Consider the following 17842-nt stretch of genomic DNA (forward strand, 5'->3'; position numbering starts at 1 on the left):
TGATAAAATGTGGGGCATGCAAGGAATTTTTCATTATTCTTGTAGTCATATAAAAATTATTTTCATTCCTACTGGCTTTTATTTCCTGTCAAGTAGAATAGTTCAGAAGGGCAATCTCAGCTATCAGTTCCTTGCTCAATCTGCCTAGTCCAGACATAGTCAGTTGCAGAGCAATGGCATATTTTGGAACAAGGCCGCAGGACGGCATGTAGCGGTCATGCTAACTCTGATGCTTCACATGGCTGCAGGCAGAAGATTGGATCAGTGAGCGCATGCAGAAGCTAGAGGATCCTTCCCGACAAGACCCCAGCAACCTGCACGACAAAATGAAGCTGCTGCAGAAACATCAGGTCTTTGAGGCAGAGATTCTAGCAAATGAAGAAATCGTCACAGCTGTTAGTAAGGTAATGCTCACACTCTGTCAGTGTTTTTAGAGATTATTGAAGGTTCTGTCCAAAGAAGGATAGGTAGCTTGTTCACCAGCTCTTTATCAGTTCTTCTGCCTGTGTGACAAGAGCACAATTACAATGCCATGGAAATGGAAAGCTGTTAATTTACAACAGGGAAATTTCTTAATGCCTGTATCAAGGGAATTTCCATCTTTCCTTATTACCAAATAGGAATATGCCACTGACTTCTTCTTTGTCTGGAGTGATTGCTCCTACAAAAGGTAAATAGGATTTTGTGCCCAATTTCTGAATGTTTTCGTTGAAACTGGATTCAGTTGCAAGGGGTGAATCACATAGCTGAAAGGCACAGCCATCTGTAATACCTCTGCTGGAGCTCCCACTCCATGAATGTCATCCTGCCAGGGGAAAAACCAAATTTACTGTTCTTTAATCCCTCCAGAAGTAAAGGCTTCCCAGCTGAGCACTGTTAGTGGGGAGGTGAGGATTTACATTAGTGATTTATTGTGCAGAGCAGGTTAAGGAAGTGAGAGACTCCTGCTAGAAAGGTCATGTAGCATAGTAATCACATTACAAATTAGTAGCAATCTTCATTTCTAATTCTGTCTTCTGAACATTAAGAAAGGAGAAGCCCTTGTGTCAGAAGGCCACCCAAAATCAGCAGAGATCCGTCGTCAAGTCCGCACGCTTCAGGAGCATTGGGAGAAGTTGAAGAGAGCTGTTGCTGCCCGTGGAAAGATGCTGGAGGATAGCCGGGATTTCCTGGAATTTCTCCAGAAGGTGGACCAGGTGGAAGCCTGGATCAGGGAGAAGGTAAGTGGAATCTAGTATTTAACCCAAGCAGCACACTAGAGACCTGTTATTTAACAATGAAATTTTGATAAGTATCACCTTCTGGAGTATTTCCTTAGTGTCTTTGCCTGGGAGAATCAGGAAGTGCTCTACAAAGAATTTTGAAGAACTGATTCAACAGATTCTAAAAATATTCTGGAGTGTTTCCATGCCAGAGCTGATTGGACAGTATTAGCACATCTTGTCATTCAAAAAGTGCAGATAAAGAAACTGTGATTATTGGTGGTGTTCTCATGCATGTCCCTATTGAAACAGAGAAATGAAAGCAAACTAGAATGAAAAAGACTTCAAGCATTTGGCAACCGGCTTTGACCCTCATTTTGTATCAAATCTGAAAATTTCTCTTTCTAATAATGAAAAAAAATCACTTTTTCCACTAAGTTTTCATGCAGTGGCTACGTTTGGCGATCAGTTTTAGATTGGAAGGGGAGCTGGGAATGCAGCTCATAGTTATTTAAAGATCAGAAGAGACTACTTCAGAATCTCTAAGATGGTTATTTACAAAGGCAGAACATCACAGAGCTGGTGGGTCATGGTGAACAGAGGGGAATCCCTTTTGCTGCATCAGCATACTCATTGGGGAATGTTGTGTGCTTGTACTCTTAGACTAAATATTTGCCTGTCGGATGCTTCTTTCCCCAGGAAGTTATGATTAACATAGGCGATGTGGGAAATGACTATGAACACTGCCTGCAGCTCATGAAAAAGCTGAATGAGTTCCGTGGAGCAGCATCAGGGGTAAGAGGTGTTTTCCATGCCTGTTTCTACATCCCTTGTGTGACTAGAAGCAGTATTTAACTTTTCAGCCCAGCAGCATATCCACATAGCAAATATCGTTCAGTATCCTGAGGGGATGAAAGGTCGGGAGGGTTGGAAGCATTGCCATTTTGTAAGCTATTAAAATAGCTATTGTTGGCTGTCATTGTGCCTTCTGCTTTGATGATGTCTGAACAAAGCTGTCAGGCACTTCTGATGCAACCCGAAAATTCAGATTGCATGACATGGCTGAAAAGCTGGGTGTGTATGCCTGAATTAAGTTCAGACTTAAGTGAGCAAACTTCCAGTTTGGCTTATGAAGTCTGCAAGCCACAGTGACTTCCACCCAAAAGTGGATTAAAAATGTTTGTTTCAGCTGAGTTTCTTTGAATCTGCAAGTTGATATAGACCTTCTATGGATAAACTCTTCAAAAAAGTTGACCTCTCTATCCCTTTCCCTCCTATGTTTCTCCCTTCCCCTCATCATGAGCAACAGACAAGTTTTTCATACTCCTTCATGCAAATGAAATATAAATCTTGTAGGGCCTTTGTTGATACAGTCCCTGTGGCCGGTCATGAATCATAACATTAATAATCTGGCATTTAGTACAATACAGCAATAGTTTATACTTCAGACAGCAGCAATGTGACAGGCAGCTGCACAGTTTGTATTTCTGTGCTGGATTTGAGCCTCCTTTGTGGTGGTGAGTTGCACCAGCTGCCTCTCTTGCCCCCAGCGGGATGTGCTAACCTGGGTGCCAAACCTTGGGAGCACTGTGGAGCAGGCCCTGCCATGACAGAGGTCTGCTAGTGACATGCTTCAGCTCCTGCCACTGAGAGCTGTAACACCATCCATCGAGGGGACACATTTGCAGCAGTTCCTTGTCCTCTCCTTTTGTATGAACTGATACTGATGTGGACAAATGGGTCCCAGTGTCACATAGGAAAGATTGCTGTGATGATTCGCTAGCCTGGAAACTGTGATGAAGGTCTGGAAACAGGTGTATTGGGACTCAGTGAGTGACATTACTGAGTAACATTAGAGTTTACTCCAGTGTTAACTTCTGATACTCTCTTTACTCTCTATTCTCTCTTGTTGCCAGTTCCTGTTATGACAGCTCCCATCTTTTCTTTTTGTTGCCTAATGGCAGCAGAAAGCAATCCTCTTCTATGCAGAATAATAGCATAGAGATGCCTGGAGGAAAATACCCTGGATTTCCTTTTCCAGAGCCCCACAGGATTTCCTGTGACAGTGCATTAGCACTGAATCAGGACAGAGAGACAAATTAATCAAACTTCAGCACCAGGGAATCAGTGAAGTGAAGAGACCCTTCAGTCACCAGCTGAGCCGTGAGCTAAGGGATGGAGTAAGGGCTCTGCTACAGCTTGTCGTAGCCCAACAGAAAGATGGAGAAAGAGACAGAAACAACACAGTGTCCCAGTCAGTGTAAGTCTGAACAAAACTCTTACCATAAACTAAGGTAGACCTTAGGTGGTGCATGTGCCACAGGAAACTCTTGGCCATGCATACTGTCAGCTTCTAGCCACTGCTCCTGTACCACTCTCACATGACTCCTACAGAGGAAGGATGGGACTGTGATACCCTTATAGCTGGTGCATAGTTATCCAGTACGTCACAGAGTGCTACAAACAGAAACAGGCTGGCCCTCACACAGCATGGGCATCCATCCAGTCTAGGTTTCCGCACTGGACAAATACGAGATCAGGATAGGGAGCAACCATCCTGCATTAATGGCTGCCAGTTTTCTATTCATAGTCTTTGACATGGTGCTGCTAGTTCCCAGAGGAGGAGACTGCAGGGTTTCTGTTCAAGTAATATCTTACTGTCTGCTGCTTTTTCTTGTTTACTTTACAGCTGTGTATAATAGTAAAGTACATATGGAAACGTGCATTTTGGTATGGACATAGTATAAATAAAATACAGATGGAGTCAGTGCTGCTATTAACAGTGTGCTGGCATCTTGCAGCTGTGCTTTGGCTACACCAGTGATTGATGTTTCTCTCCTAAGTGTGCGATTTACTGGTCTCGCAAAAATAGAGAATGTTTTTGAATCCTGGAACAGTGTTCAGTGTTGGCCGTCAGTCATGCTCCAAAAGAACAACTATTCCACTATAGTCCAAATTATATGTGCTATGTGCAAATATTTTCCTTTCTATGGTACACTGGTACATGGGAAGGAAACCGTCTCAGAGGTTTAGCATACCTTTTAAGATATTATGATACTGCTTTAGAAGAATAAGTAATGACATATCTTGCAACCAGATTTATGGATTGTCTGGGTTTCTCAAGGCTATATAGATTTTAATCCTGTTGTCCACAGCACAGAAGGCACTTCTGGGCAGCAGCCTATCTGGAAAAACAGTGAGTAGGCCCAGGAGCCACAAGCCACTGCCTTTTTGACAGAGGAACAATCTGCCACACATCAGCTGTTCCACAGCAGCCACTTACACAAGTAGCAGCTGCTCCTGTGTTTCCTCAACAACTGAGCCCCTGCTGGAATGCTTGGATTAGATAGGAAGCTCTAAGGGTCCTTGTCTAGACCTAGATCATCTTTGTATCTATCGCCATTAATATTCTCTCTAACCTCTACTCTCTTCTCATCTGGCACCGATAACAGCATGATAGCAGAACAAACGTGTCTGAAGTTTTTGGTAGTGGGGCGTAACACTTGCTTTGTTGTTGTTATTGTTGCTTTTCTTGTCTCAGTGAAAAGCTCGGCAAGCATTTTGAACACAAACCTTTGCTCCTTTTCTCACTTTACAGGAGATGACAGTGGATGATGCACACATTAAGGCTATCAATGTCCTGGCCATGAGACTGGAGAGACAGAACAAGGAAGAAACAAAGACAATATATCAGCGCCGGAAGCAGCTCAATGAGAAGTGAGTACGTCTTAAAGCTTCTGTGTGAAGCAAAAACAGGAAGGGAAGATTAAATCTCTGAAGTGGGCTGGGTTAAGAGAAGGAGTTCCAACACATACTTTCTCCTTTAACATCATGGCTACGAAATATCAGGCAATGGAGTTGCCTTTCAAGACACTTAGCAGTTAGACAGAAGGTTTTCTAATACAGCAGGTCATGCTGTATTAGGTCACGTTTCTAGCCTTTGAGGTGAATATGCTGTGTTGCAGCACTTCGCAGACTGCAGTCGCAAAGCTAAGGCACTTATGTCTGTCCATGTAGTCATCCTGATGAAGTTCATCTTACTGCTACTAATTCACAGCAGAGTGTTAAAGATTCCAAAGTCTAGACTTAGAATAGATATATCCAGATGGCTGGATATTTATTTTGTCAGGCTAATGCTTTGCCTATGTGAAGTCTCTCTGTTATGGGGTAGTGGGGATCAGTGCACAAGGTAGCTCAGAAATCCAGTCTTTTTACTTAGTCTTGAGTGTCATGAAACTCATTTGTGGAAGTCCTCACCTCTAAAATGTTCTTTTCAATAACAGGTGGAACAGTTTCCATGGTAACCTGAATGCATACAGAAAGAAGTTGGAAGGAGCCCTAGAAGTTCATGCCTTAATCAGGGAAATTGATGACATCACAGAAAGAATTAGTGAGAAGGTGAGTCCTCACGTTTTTATTGATGGACATGAGGAAACGTACTTTACCATTCATCCAGGTTCTCTTTTAGCAACAGATGTTGAACCCAGGCAGCCTAATGGCTAGAGAGTATCCAGCAGTGACTTTTGATAATTTCTATGTACTGATTTTGCAGGGTGCCTAAAATATCATCAAAACACTTCACAGATTACCAGCTCTAAGGCATCCATGGTTAAAAATGTAATTTTGAAATGTATTTTCAGAAATTTTAGATTAGGTTTGCAATAAGAGGGGGGTGCTATTTTTAACTATCTAATGGGAGGTTACAGAGAAGATGAAGACAGACCCTTCTCAGAGGCTCACAGTGAAAGAATAGTCAGTTAGACACAAGTTGCAATAAGAGAAGTTCCAATTAGATGTAAATGGAAAAAGAAAATCAAACTGAGAGTGATCAAACACTGGAAGAGGCTACCCAGAAAGACTATGGAGTGTCCATCCTTGATAATGTTCAAATCTCAACTGAACTGAGCCCTGAGCAACCTGATCTAAGATGGTCCTACTTTAAGCAGGGGCTGGACTACATGACTTCCAGAGAATCACATTTCTTTTATGATTCAATGATTCTAATAAATATTCTCTAGTCAAATGATAGCTCCAATTAAATAGTACTTTTTACCTTCGTGACTAAATGCTATATCCAAAATAGTCATCCATGGCCTTCTTTCGCACTGACTGGTGGAAAGAAATAGGTACTTCTCAGTGCGTCCAACCTGTTTCAAATGTCCTCTTGAAGGTGCAATGAATCATTCTCCAACAGTGTCTCCTTCTTTCCATTGATGATAAAGGGAACTAGGTAGCTAATTGAGCAGTGGCGTCTCTGCGTTATAGACATCGGCATGTGGTCTTGTAAATCCTTCCACAGGGAAGAAACACAAGAAGGTGCAGTGAGCAGGATGCAGATCTAAGAAGCTGAGAGTGGGGTCTATTTCCTGCTGTGTTGCTGGTGCAAGGGTACATCTCCTTGAGTCAATGCTGAGCAGAGATATCTAAGTCAGTTCTGAAGACCAAAAGCTGGTTAGCTGAGCTACCGTAAAGCTTTTTATGAATGAATTACCTACTTAGATAGAATATAGCAACTTCTATCATTATAGTAGTGTTCCAAATTGAAAGCTAGTTCCTTCAGTGCTAGCTTGGGTATCTCTCCCTGTTACCGAGCTGTGACATGTACACACATTAAATATGTAACTATGAAAAGTTATATAAAAATCTCATTATATTTCATTTTCTCCATCAGAAAATGCAGATAGAAATGCTTGTCCTTGTTTTTGCTATTGAGGTGAATAGAAGAAAAATGCTACATAAAAGCTAATTGTTTCATGCACATAACTATGTGCTATATATTTGAATAATAAGTCAGTAGGCAAACATACAGTGGGGTACTTCAGCTTACAAACTAGTAGTTTGAATGCTTTTATAACAACTTTTACTAATGTACTTCTTAATTGTCCAGGATTTTATTTCTGGTAGAATGTTAAGGGTCAATTTTTTTCCATGTTTTCATGAAACGCATACTCTTGCAAATTTCTACACAACAATAGAATCAGAAATATTTGGCTATTTTGGTCTAGAGAAAAAAAGAGAGGAGAAGGACTGAGAAATGCAGGGAAGCATTCCTGCCTTTATGTTTTACATGTGAATGCCCAGAGGCACCCCAAGTAAAGGAGGATTGAAACTGTTTAAAGGGTTGTGAAGTCTTGTTCCATCTCTGTAAACAGTGCAAACATAAGGTGCCCTGTTGAAATTTAAGAAGGCAATTAAAAAAGAAGGGGAGAAGGGGATAATTTGAAAGAATTGAGATATGATCCTTTTGCTTTTTGCCATCTTTGCCATTTGCACCTCCCTCTTACCCCTTCAGAGTGTATTAATACAAGCATTGGATTATGGGAAAGATGTGGAAAGTGTGGAAAACCTAATTCGAAGGCATGAAGAGATGGAGAGAGAAATCAGCGTTATTAAGTCCAAAATGGAGGTAAGAAGTGGGGCTACACAGAGGATACTATAACAATGTTCATTTTTGCTTCTTGGAAATATGATGTAAAATTCAACACAACCCTTCAGATTCATCAGCCTGAACTGCACTGCAATGAGAATGCAGCAGGTATAGTACAGCATGCAGGTTTCTTCTCAGTAAAATATTGTAAGTCTTTATCCTATGCCACTTAATCCTAATTTATTGTATGAAATGTTCTCTTCCTGATGGACCAAATCTAAGAAAAGAAGTCCTTTTTTAACGTTAGTTGTTTTTCCGGCGCTCATCTACGTGCTGGATTATACTGTCCTGTATCTCTTGGAAAGTGTGGAATCCAAATTTAATTCTCAATCTTTCCCCCATTTTCTGTACTGACATGTACCAAAATGTTGACTTTAGCTCTATTTAGACCTAAACTGCAGTGCATATGTTTTTTGGATATAGTCATCAGAATAGAAAATCTTAGGTTATCATTCCCTAATCAGCTCTTGTTTTTGTAAAGTGGCCAGTTTGCATGATTTAATATGAGCATTAAATATGGGTCTGAGCTCCTATGTAATTGCATATTTTTAAATGTTTTCAGCTGAACTGCAGTAGCAGAAATCCCATGACATCTTTTCACCATTTTCACTGTTGACCAGAGTATTAAGGTTTTTCATATAGAACATATTTTTGCAAACTTCCTCTAAACTTTTTCTTTCACAGTAGTACGCAACAGCTGATATCTTCACACCTTGTGACTTTGTTAGCTAACTCTCATATTTTTTATATGAAAAGTGGGCGATTACTATTCAGCATTCCACAGATAGAATTAGCAAGGCTATATGGGGGAGTGCTGCATGGAAACAGGAAGATGAGCAAAGTTTTGGGGGGTTTTTTATGCTGCTACAAATAATGTCAAAAGTATAATATCCATAGTTTCTTATGGGTTAAAACCAGCCTGGGACATTCTTCTTTCTACATAATTAAAATTCTTCATTTTCATCAACTTGATGGAGTTACAGAAGAAAGATAACAACTATAAACCTGAATTGGTGAGTGTCTGTTTACCAGGTTGTGTTAAAGAAAACAGTATCAACAAGAAGTTGACATTGAAAGTTGTGTTTTGGAGCTGCTGTTCTATGAAGCCGAAACAAAGGAGTTTCCAGTCCTATGCTGAAAGACAAGTCTGATTGCTCCTCTGTACTGCCATATCTCCATGGCTCTCATTACCCATCTTAGTTCAGGCTAATAGAGGTTATAATCAGCATTTTGTTCTGTGTTTGTCCCCACTCTGCAAAACTGTTGTCTTAATTGTAAATTAACATTTGTGTATGCAAAGCAACACACACATCTGCTTCTGCATGTGGACAGTTTCTTGCAAATACATATGTATCTTTTGTGCATTAAACAAGTCCTTTTGTATATTTTGTTGTAATCTAAGTACCCAGTTTTGAAAACTGGGATCTTAAAGGGAACTACTTGTCCTTGAAGGCAAACTCAGGAATGAATATAACCATTTGGCCTAAAGTCACTCTACTATAAATCTCTTCCCAGCCATTGGAATTGGAATCTTTCCGCCTTTCCACAAGGAATCCATCCATAAATGACAAACTGACTATGAAGCAACATGAGATGAAAAACAACTGGCTACGACTCCAGGGGCAGGCCAAACAAAGGTAAAGACTTCTAGTGGTCTGAACATCTCTCATCAGGAGCAAAGCTGCTCCCTGGGGTCACAAAACTTTCCAAAATTCTTTGAGGATCCTTTACAAAATCTTACCCAGGCAGCTAAGACACCTGCATTGTAACACGGATGACTTGGTACAACAAAATTTCCACAGACGTGATTTCAGGAAAAGCGATTCAATTCATTTTTAGCTTATTCCACTAAATAGTGTTACTAAAATGCCTCCAGACTATCAGATGAAATCTGTCATGAACCCTACATGCAAGACTTATTTTTGGATTGTTATAGAATATTCTTTTCTTGAGTTTTTCCCAAACAGCAAAGGCTTAAGCCTGAGCTGGAATAGTTGCTGGAGGCAATTGCTATGAAGGATTTACAGTTCTTGTCCTAATGAACCAATATAGAGAATAAGGTAAGCATGTTGCCTGCAACACAGCATGTATCTCTTGTGATTTTGATTTAAACGTGAAGACTGTACGGAGCTGTAAGGGAAAGCTAGCAGACTCAAATTCACTTATGCCATTCAGCTTCTCCTAGGACACCTTTCTCTGGAAATGGGGAGGGAAAGGAAGCTAGGCAAATTTGCGTTGGCTAATGCTAAACTGCACATTCTGTGGCAGGAAAGAAAAGCTGGCGGCCTCATATCAGTTGCAGAAGTTTAATTTTGAGGTGAAGGAGATGCTAGACTGGACCCAAAACATCAGAGGCTCAATGGAAGTGGCAGGGCTTCCTAAAAGCCCAAATGAAGCAGAAAGCATGATTGAGGAACATCAGGGGAGAAAGGCAAGTATCATTGTTGCTTCCAGTTGAATATCCTGGTGGACTTTCCCATGGGAATTACTTGCTGAAGACACAGCAGGACCTTGCTGCATGCACCTGTCAATAACATGATGAACAAACTGTTTTCAGTAACATGCTAGGAACAGAAGTCACCTAGGTATTGACAGAAACCTATCCCATGGGCTGTTTGGCAGTTCATGCCTCTGCAAAAAGTCCCAGAAAGCTGCATTACTTCTCACCTGTACTTCCGTCCAACTCCGCAGGTAAAAATACTGATCCTGCCTCAAAACATACTTAATGCTGATCTACTTGCTCAGGTTGCCAAAAAGCATGCTAGTCAATGCTAGCTTTGGGCTAGCTTTTGCCATTTAACTCCGTTTGCCTGGGAGGAAAATAAAACCAGCAATTTTTTTCACACAGGACACTAAATTACCATTCGGTGGTATTATACATTCATTGCTGAAACACTTCATATCCCAGTACGAATTACCACACATTCTTTTGGTGGCTAATTTGGCTAATGTTTTTGGTGAATTTTCTAAAAGGAGTGATATTGTTAATTAACTTCAGAAAAAAGACCTATATTACCATTTTACTTTCTATCCAGCATTATGCACTTCATCCTACTGTTATTTTTTCTTTGCAGTTATATTACCTTTTCTAAAAGACATGTTCCCAAAATTATTAATAATATCAAGCATGAAAATCCCGTGCTGTTTGGTCCCATTACTAGTACAAATAGTTTGTTATGTTCTAGACCTGAATTTAATATCTAGCACCTCACGTCCCCTCCTCTTTCAGTCTTCTGTTTTAACAATGCTCTTTCATGTCACACACTTACTCAACCATACTAATAATTCTTTGCTACAACAGAAATGCCCCAAACCACAGTTATACTCCAGTTTTGAAAGTGGCAAGATCTAGGCCTTTAGTATCTATTAGCAAAGGAAGAGAGTATCTATTAGCTAAGGAGACAGTCATACAGAGGAGGAGGAATCCAGGAAATGTGTTCTTTTGCAGTATGTTCACTAAACTAAAGTTATAGATAAGACAAGATGGATTATTTTTTCATTCAGGCTAGTGGCACAAACCAAAGTCCTTAGGAGAGTCTAGAATTAAACACAAGGTGCTAATCTGAATAAAAAGCAAAGTGGCTATCTTCTTACAGATGTGTTAGCTAAGATTGGCCAACCCAAATAAAGAATAAACCCTAAAAACAACAGTGCTAATTTGAAACATTTAGTAGCCCATGCCATAGTTTTGGGATGGTTAACGCACATTGTTATTTCAGTGTAGAGTTATTTTTTATTTTCAAATGGTTTACATTAGGAATTCCACATTCAGTTTGCAGGACTAACAGTTGCTTGTAATGTTTTTACCTCAAGGATTCAATATATAGACATAGCTGAATCTTTTCCTCGGACAAGAAGAGAAAGTTTAATATATTTCATTTTAACCCCAGGAATAAAGTAAAATAATGTCTTTAATGCAATAATCTAATATTTTGCAGGAGAGGAAAAATTCTAGGCACTGTTCATTTTATAAGAACCACCTTTCCTGTTGGAAGATGGGGAATACAGTATTGTGGATGTTTGAAACCATGTTAATTTAATCTAATTTTCCATTCTGTTCCTAATTGAATCTCAATTTTGATTTGTAGGAGACCAGTTGTTCCTAGAGCAATAAAGTCATTTATTGCCCACATTTCCTTTCTCAGACAATTCTATGCTCTTTCAGTACCATAGCTCAAAGATGAATGATTTTCCATACAAATATTAGTGTTGGAAAGTTAATGTCCATATTCTCCCCCTTAAGGCCTGTATCCTGAATAGTTGGCATTCCATAAACCTTTGACATCAACCTTACTAATATATTTTAGGAGGAGATTGAAGCACGAGTGGAAAGATTCAACTCTCTCAGTAACTATGGTCAGAAACTTGCCAACTCTGGTCACTATGCAACTCCTGAGATTCATCAGTCCCTCTCCAGACTACAGCAAGCCTGGTCTGAATTGATCCAAGCATGGCAGGAGCAATATTTAAAATTATTCGAGGCTCAAGATTTACAGGTGAGTAAAAAGGCATTCAATGGAGAATGTGCATCCCACTGATAACTCTTCTCAGTATAGACAGCAGATTGAAAAGATTGAATTACCATCAAGTGAGGATGGTATAACAAAAGATGTGCTAATAATACGCAGGGCGTAACACATATTTCAGTGATTTCCAGAAGGCATAGTGAAGGCTGAGTATGTTCAATGATGGCAAGACCTTTAGAAATTGTATCTTTACTTCAAAGAAGTTTCTGTGGAATATGTGCTTTTATGTCTTTCAAAGGCTATAGATCTTGGCAAAATTCACACAAACCTTCATGCAGCTGGCAAAAGGCACATCCTTGAAATGGAAATCCACTGCCCTACCAAATTCCAAACCCTCACCACCAAAACATGGAGGCAGGCATACATTTTAAAGAAATAATCTGAAGAAAAATGTTTCATGGACAAAATAAAGTATTTTTTCCTGACTTTCTTCTAACATTAGAACCATTTTGCCTGAAGTTTTCCAGAAATACTTGCCTGAAACAGCCCATTTACAAAATTTCTGCCCAAATGGCTTGTTGGCAAAAGTTACTAATAACTGAAACAGAGATCTTATAATGGGGAGTGTCACGTACCTGAAATAACAGCTGGTGCCACTAGACCCTTCTAAAAAAATTCATATATATATAAGAACTTAAACCATATTGTAAGCACTGCTTCCATTCTTCTTTATGTATTACATTCTACTTATTTCAGGCAACATTACCATCTCTTTCATTGGCCACTACCTTACACAGCACTCTCAATGTAAAGGTACTACTCATAGTTTTAAGATTAGAGTATAGAAATCTGTCTACATTATTAGCCTGAGATGAAAAGAAATAGTCATATTTGTAAAGGAGAAAGCTACAATATTTATAGTTATGTATATAGCTGTTGCAGTCTCTAATGCTTATTGTCACCCACTGCTATCTGATTAATTTTTGCAATAGCCCAGAAAGTTAACTAAGTATTTTTCAGCACGCTCTGCCCAAGTCTGACTGCTTCTACTTTACAGCACACTTAGGTCTGCTTTTTCTCCCCACACAGAAATTCTATGGCTATGTGGAACAGACCGAGAGCTGGCTCAGCAGCAAAGAGGCCTTCCTCGCCAATGAGGACTTAGGGGTAGGTATGCAGAGAAATGACAATATTCCCAGTAGTCAGTCTGGAGGACGGGGAGCTGTGAAGTATGATGATGTGCTCTGAACCTTCCTGCAATCCTTCTCCCTCCAAAGTTACTGCTCTGCCTTGTTGACAGTTTAGGATCAGATTTCTTTCCTTGATACTTTACACAGATAGGATAAGTTTCTCAGCCCCAAGTGTAATGAAACATTCCAACTACTCCTATTACAGCGGGAAACTGAGACTGCATCTCTAACTGGTCATATCTGACCCAAGTAAGATTACCAGCAGTGTGCAAGTCAGCATTGCTGTCACTGCTGACATATTCAATATAGCTTAAAATTAGCTACCTCAGGTACCAGTAACACTGCAAAAACTTGAAGCAATGACTGATGCACAGACTGCAAAAGCCATGCAGGATGCTGGATATACACTCTGGTTAGCTTACACTGCAATTTGTATAGGTAGTACGCAAGCAGTCTTAAATCTCACCCCACTGTCTCCACAGGAACTACAATTGCATCTCTGAGTTCAGTGTAGACATAATTGGTACGAATGGTACTAATGCTAGCAGCTGGTGTCTGTCTCAGTAACTTTCAGCCTGGAGGTATGTATTCACAGCCCCTCCACTAAAGTATGAGAGACTTGAGACACCCATTTTCCAGTCATTTTTAGTTCAGCAATGCACAGAACATGCTCCGTGAGTACTTTTTATTCCAGTGGTTCATGTAAACATCCAGCTGTTTAACTGTTTTGTAATCCATTTGATATGAAACTTTTGAGAGGATGAGCTTCTTCAGGAGCTTTACAGCTCCCTCTAGAACAGTAGGAAAACACAATTTATTCAAATAACATTTTGACACTTCTGATTCTGAAATTAAAAGTGCAAAGGGGTGCTGAAAAGAGAGCTCTGAGTCATTAAATTGGAGTCACAAACATTACAAGAAGTCAGATTCCATGTTTCGCTTGAGATTAACTAATGGCAGGCTCCAGTCCTCAAGTTCAGATCTGGATCTGAGCTCTTCCAAATTCCATGGATTGAAACTGAGGCTCTACTTTTAACCTCTTTCTGTGATATATTTGTTCATTTAACCCTGATCTCTTTTTGGCATCCCATATTTGCTTCCAAAATAGCATCTGTCACAAGATTGATTTATGATTAGGAGGAGATCGGCTTTATCTCCTGAGAAGCACGAGATGCTGTTTGTAGCACAACAGTCAGCAGAAGAAGCTGAGCATCCAGCAGTTTGTTCAGTTCTGACTCTGAATTAATGGCCTCAGACCATGCATAGAACATTATTTAAGCCCCAAGTCTCAGGTTCAATTCCAATAAATTTCAAAGGCCAGTAAATTTTCTTGATGGCTTACAAATGTGGGGTAAATGCCATTTAGCTTCTGGATTATCCGTGTGGTGAATGGAATAACTGCAACTAAAAGTAGCTTCCCTTTGTTGAATTTTGTCCAGGACTCAGTGTCTAGTGTGGAGAGCCTACAGCGGAAACACATGCAGTTTGAGAAAGCCCTGGAAGCTCAGATGGAGAAAATTGATGAGATGGCTTCATTTGCTCAGCAGCTAACAGAAAACAAGCACTATGACTCAGACAACATCACCAACAGATGCCAGGCCATTCTGAGGAGGTAAAGTCAACACTTCCCATGTCTGCCCCCCATTTCTTTTGCAATGAAACTTCTCCTCATGTGCTCTAAAGTCTTTGACTGTTTTAAGAGAACCATAAACTGGTTTGTATTTATTTAGCATTGCAGTTCACACTGTGGTCCTGCCAAATTGGCTTGAGTCTAGTCAATATTTCATTAGGAGGTTTCCGAAGTACAGTTAAATGGAGGACGGGATTCAGGAAAAAGGCAGTTTTCCTGTAATTCTTTATCCTAGCCTGGCTTTAGGGACTGTACTTCAAACAACCCACAGAAGCTCACAGTGCCAGTAAATACTTCATTGTCATTAAATATCATCAGGAAAGGTAATTTGCTACTTTACTGCTTTTTCACTGCTCTGAGGGAATTGACCTTAAAGCCCTGTTCAAGTTCTCCATTAGGGCATTTACAGTTCTTTCTGAACAGATCTTGCCCTTCCATGTGAATTATTTTATTTCTCCAAGCATGTTTCATATTATTCCTCTTAAATGCTGAAAGCAGAGGCAGTTACATTCAGTGCTCTGGTAGAGCAAAAGCAATGTGTAAAATTTACAAAGTCCTTAGAGATTCTTTATATGAAAGAAAACATGAATTTATTAATCTCATCAAACTATCTCATTCTTGTATTAAAACTGAATAAAGTGCTGAAGGTCCATATTTGGGAGAAAGATGAGAGGATGGTGTAGCTTTGGTTTATCAGACAATAACAATGTCAAATATACCCTTATAACCACAGACTTTCCATACAGAAACATGCTAAGTTTATTTTCCATTGCCTCTGAAAGGCACTAATGGTGATTCTTAGAGGCAGATATTACATATACAGTGCACACTTTAAACATAACCGTCTGCAAATAGTCCTTCCTACAGTGTCCTGAGCATTTTCTCTGGCAGTCTGAATCATGGAAGACTGCATATCATGAACAACTGTCTCCTAGAAATGAAGGGTTAGATCATGTGGCTTTTAGAGATGAAATCTGAAAACCGATATCCTAACTAATCCACTCTGTGGTTTTTACTTCACACGTTTGTCTTCAATTCAGGAAAGAGAAACTGCTGGAGAATGCTGCTGCTCGCAGACGTCTGCTAGAGGAATCAAGGCTTCTGCAGAGGTTGCTGAGGAATTCCTTTGAGGTACAATTACATTGGATTCATAGTGTTCTGGTTTCTTAAAACATACTGTGATGCATAGGTCTGAATCCCTGAAGGGATTTACTAGGAGAAAAATTAAAGAACAGAGTCTGGAATGAGATGAGATTGGAAAAGATACGGATAAGAGAGAAGGGATCTTTTTCAGCTTAAAGTCAGAGTTTCCCTCTAGTGTCTAAATGAAAGGTCTAATTCTGATATTCTCCTCAGACCGCAGCACAATGCAGAAGAAATAGATACATTAAAAGAGGATGTTCCACCATTTGAAAATTAATGGGCAATGGCAAACTAATCCTTTTCCTATGAGATACTGATGGTGGGGTTAGAAATATGGATACAATTGCCCTTTTTCCCCCATAGGCGCCTACACACACACTCACACACACACTCACACTCTCACTCACTCACTCACTCTGCATAGAGACTATCTCATGGATGCAGCCTCCTTTCCAGCTGGCAGTGCTCATAAACAAAGGTGTAGGGATGATCTCATTATGAAAGACATAAGGACCTTAGGAAAGCAGAATCTCAGAAGGACAACTAATTTTTGTCCCTACTAACTAGTCCTGTGTGATATACATATTAGAAGAGAGCCTGGAAGATTGGAGCTGAAGGAACTCTGAATTTTTGTCTGCTTCTGTCCTTTCCTCCCCAAAGGTGGCTGCTTGGATCAATGAGAAGAATAGTATTGCCCAAGATGACAGCTGGAAGGATCCAAGCAACCTGCAGACCAAACTACAGAAGCACCAGACTTTTCAAGCGGAGATCATGGCCAATAGAAATCGCCTGGACTCCATCAAATCTGTGAGAGAAGCTGGGCTGGCAGAGCTTGAAAACTGCCATGAGAGACTGAAGACAGTCTGAGTCAAAAAGATCTCAAACAAGCAAGGGAGATCATTGTCCCCCTCTCTGATATTGCTCACTTTATTTACCTCTAAGGGGGTTTGGAAGCTTACTTCTTTAATCCATCAAGAACTTTCTGTACCCTAGATAAAAGGCATGGGATTCTTTCAGCTTGTCTCTTGGGGTCCAATGTGAGCTTGCAGTCTATATTTGTTGTGTGTAGAATGGAAAAAGATGGTTGCTTCCAAAGAATGATCCATTCCACTGATTTTAGACACTTCCCTTTAGGGTGAATCACACTTTGGAGGTATACCTGTTTTTTTCCTAAAGGGAACCAGGTGACTAGATGCATAGTTTCAACAAGTCAGATAAGATGTATCCTACGAAAGGTGTCAAGATGAGCTTTCAAGTGTTGCCTTTGCAGAGACATGCTAGTAGGAGAGATATGAGGGAAGTCTGACAAGCTTTGTCAGATACTTGGAAGAAGCTGTGATCAGATGATTGGTTTGGAAGGACAGACTGTTACATGTTTCTGAAACTTATTCTCAGCACGATGCTTACTATCTGTATTTTGCAATAGGTAACTGAGCATTAAAGACAGGGCTTCTCCTCAGATTTACCTGCATCCAGTGATGTAGAAGCCATTGTTTTCAGAAACAGTGCAGACACAACAGGACAATTAAGGGTGGAGTTACAACTCTCTCCGTACTAACATGCTTTTAAAGAGTTGTTTGCACAATCTCATTATTTCTTTCTGCCTTGTCTTTGTCTTTGGGGATGTTCTTGGGAATTGATTTTTAGAAGAAAATTCATATATGCTATTCTGGTTTAGCATCCTTCTCTTGCTATGCCTCCTCTCCCTCATTGCATAATATAGGAATAGCTCAGCGTAGCTTTCTAAAGCAAATTTTGTCCCAGCTTAAGGATCCTCTGCCTGA

The 17842-nt window shown here is 40.1% G+C and overlaps 1 protein-coding gene across 3 annotated transcripts in view; it reads left to right on the forward strand.

Moving 5' to 3' along the window:
* SPTBN5 (spectrin beta, non-erythrocytic 5) overlaps positions 1–17842 on the forward strand; it is a 104935-nt gene that overhangs the window by 64727 nt on the left and 22366 nt on the right. For all 3 annotated transcript variants that reach the window (XM_026095820.2, XM_026095819.2, XM_026095821.2), the window contains exons 37-49: positions 249–404; positions 1029–1220; positions 1902–1997; positions 4801–4919; positions 5486–5600; positions 7495–7608; positions 9145–9266; positions 9898–10060; positions 11937–12125; positions 13185–13262; positions 14725–14897; positions 15956–16046; positions 16719–16865. In XM_026095820.2, coding sequence (XP_025951605.2) covers positions 249–404; positions 1029–1220; positions 1902–1997; positions 4801–4919; positions 5486–5600; positions 7495–7608; positions 9145–9266; positions 9898–10060; positions 11937–12125; positions 13185–13262; positions 14725–14897; positions 15956–16046; positions 16719–16865 — 1755 coding nt within the window. The remainder of the gene's footprint in view (positions 1–248; positions 405–1028; positions 1221–1901; positions 1998–4800; positions 4920–5485; positions 5601–7494; positions 7609–9144; positions 9267–9897; positions 10061–11936; positions 12126–13184; positions 13263–14724; positions 14898–15955; positions 16047–16718; positions 16866–17842) is intronic.

Source organism: Dromaius novaehollandiae, chromosome 5 (genome assembly GCF_036370855.1).
Source record: "Dromaius novaehollandiae isolate bDroNov1 chromosome 5, bDroNov1.hap1, whole genome shotgun sequence".
NCBI classification, from domain to species: Eukaryota; Metazoa; Chordata; class Aves; order Casuariiformes; family Dromaiidae; genus Dromaius; species Dromaius novaehollandiae.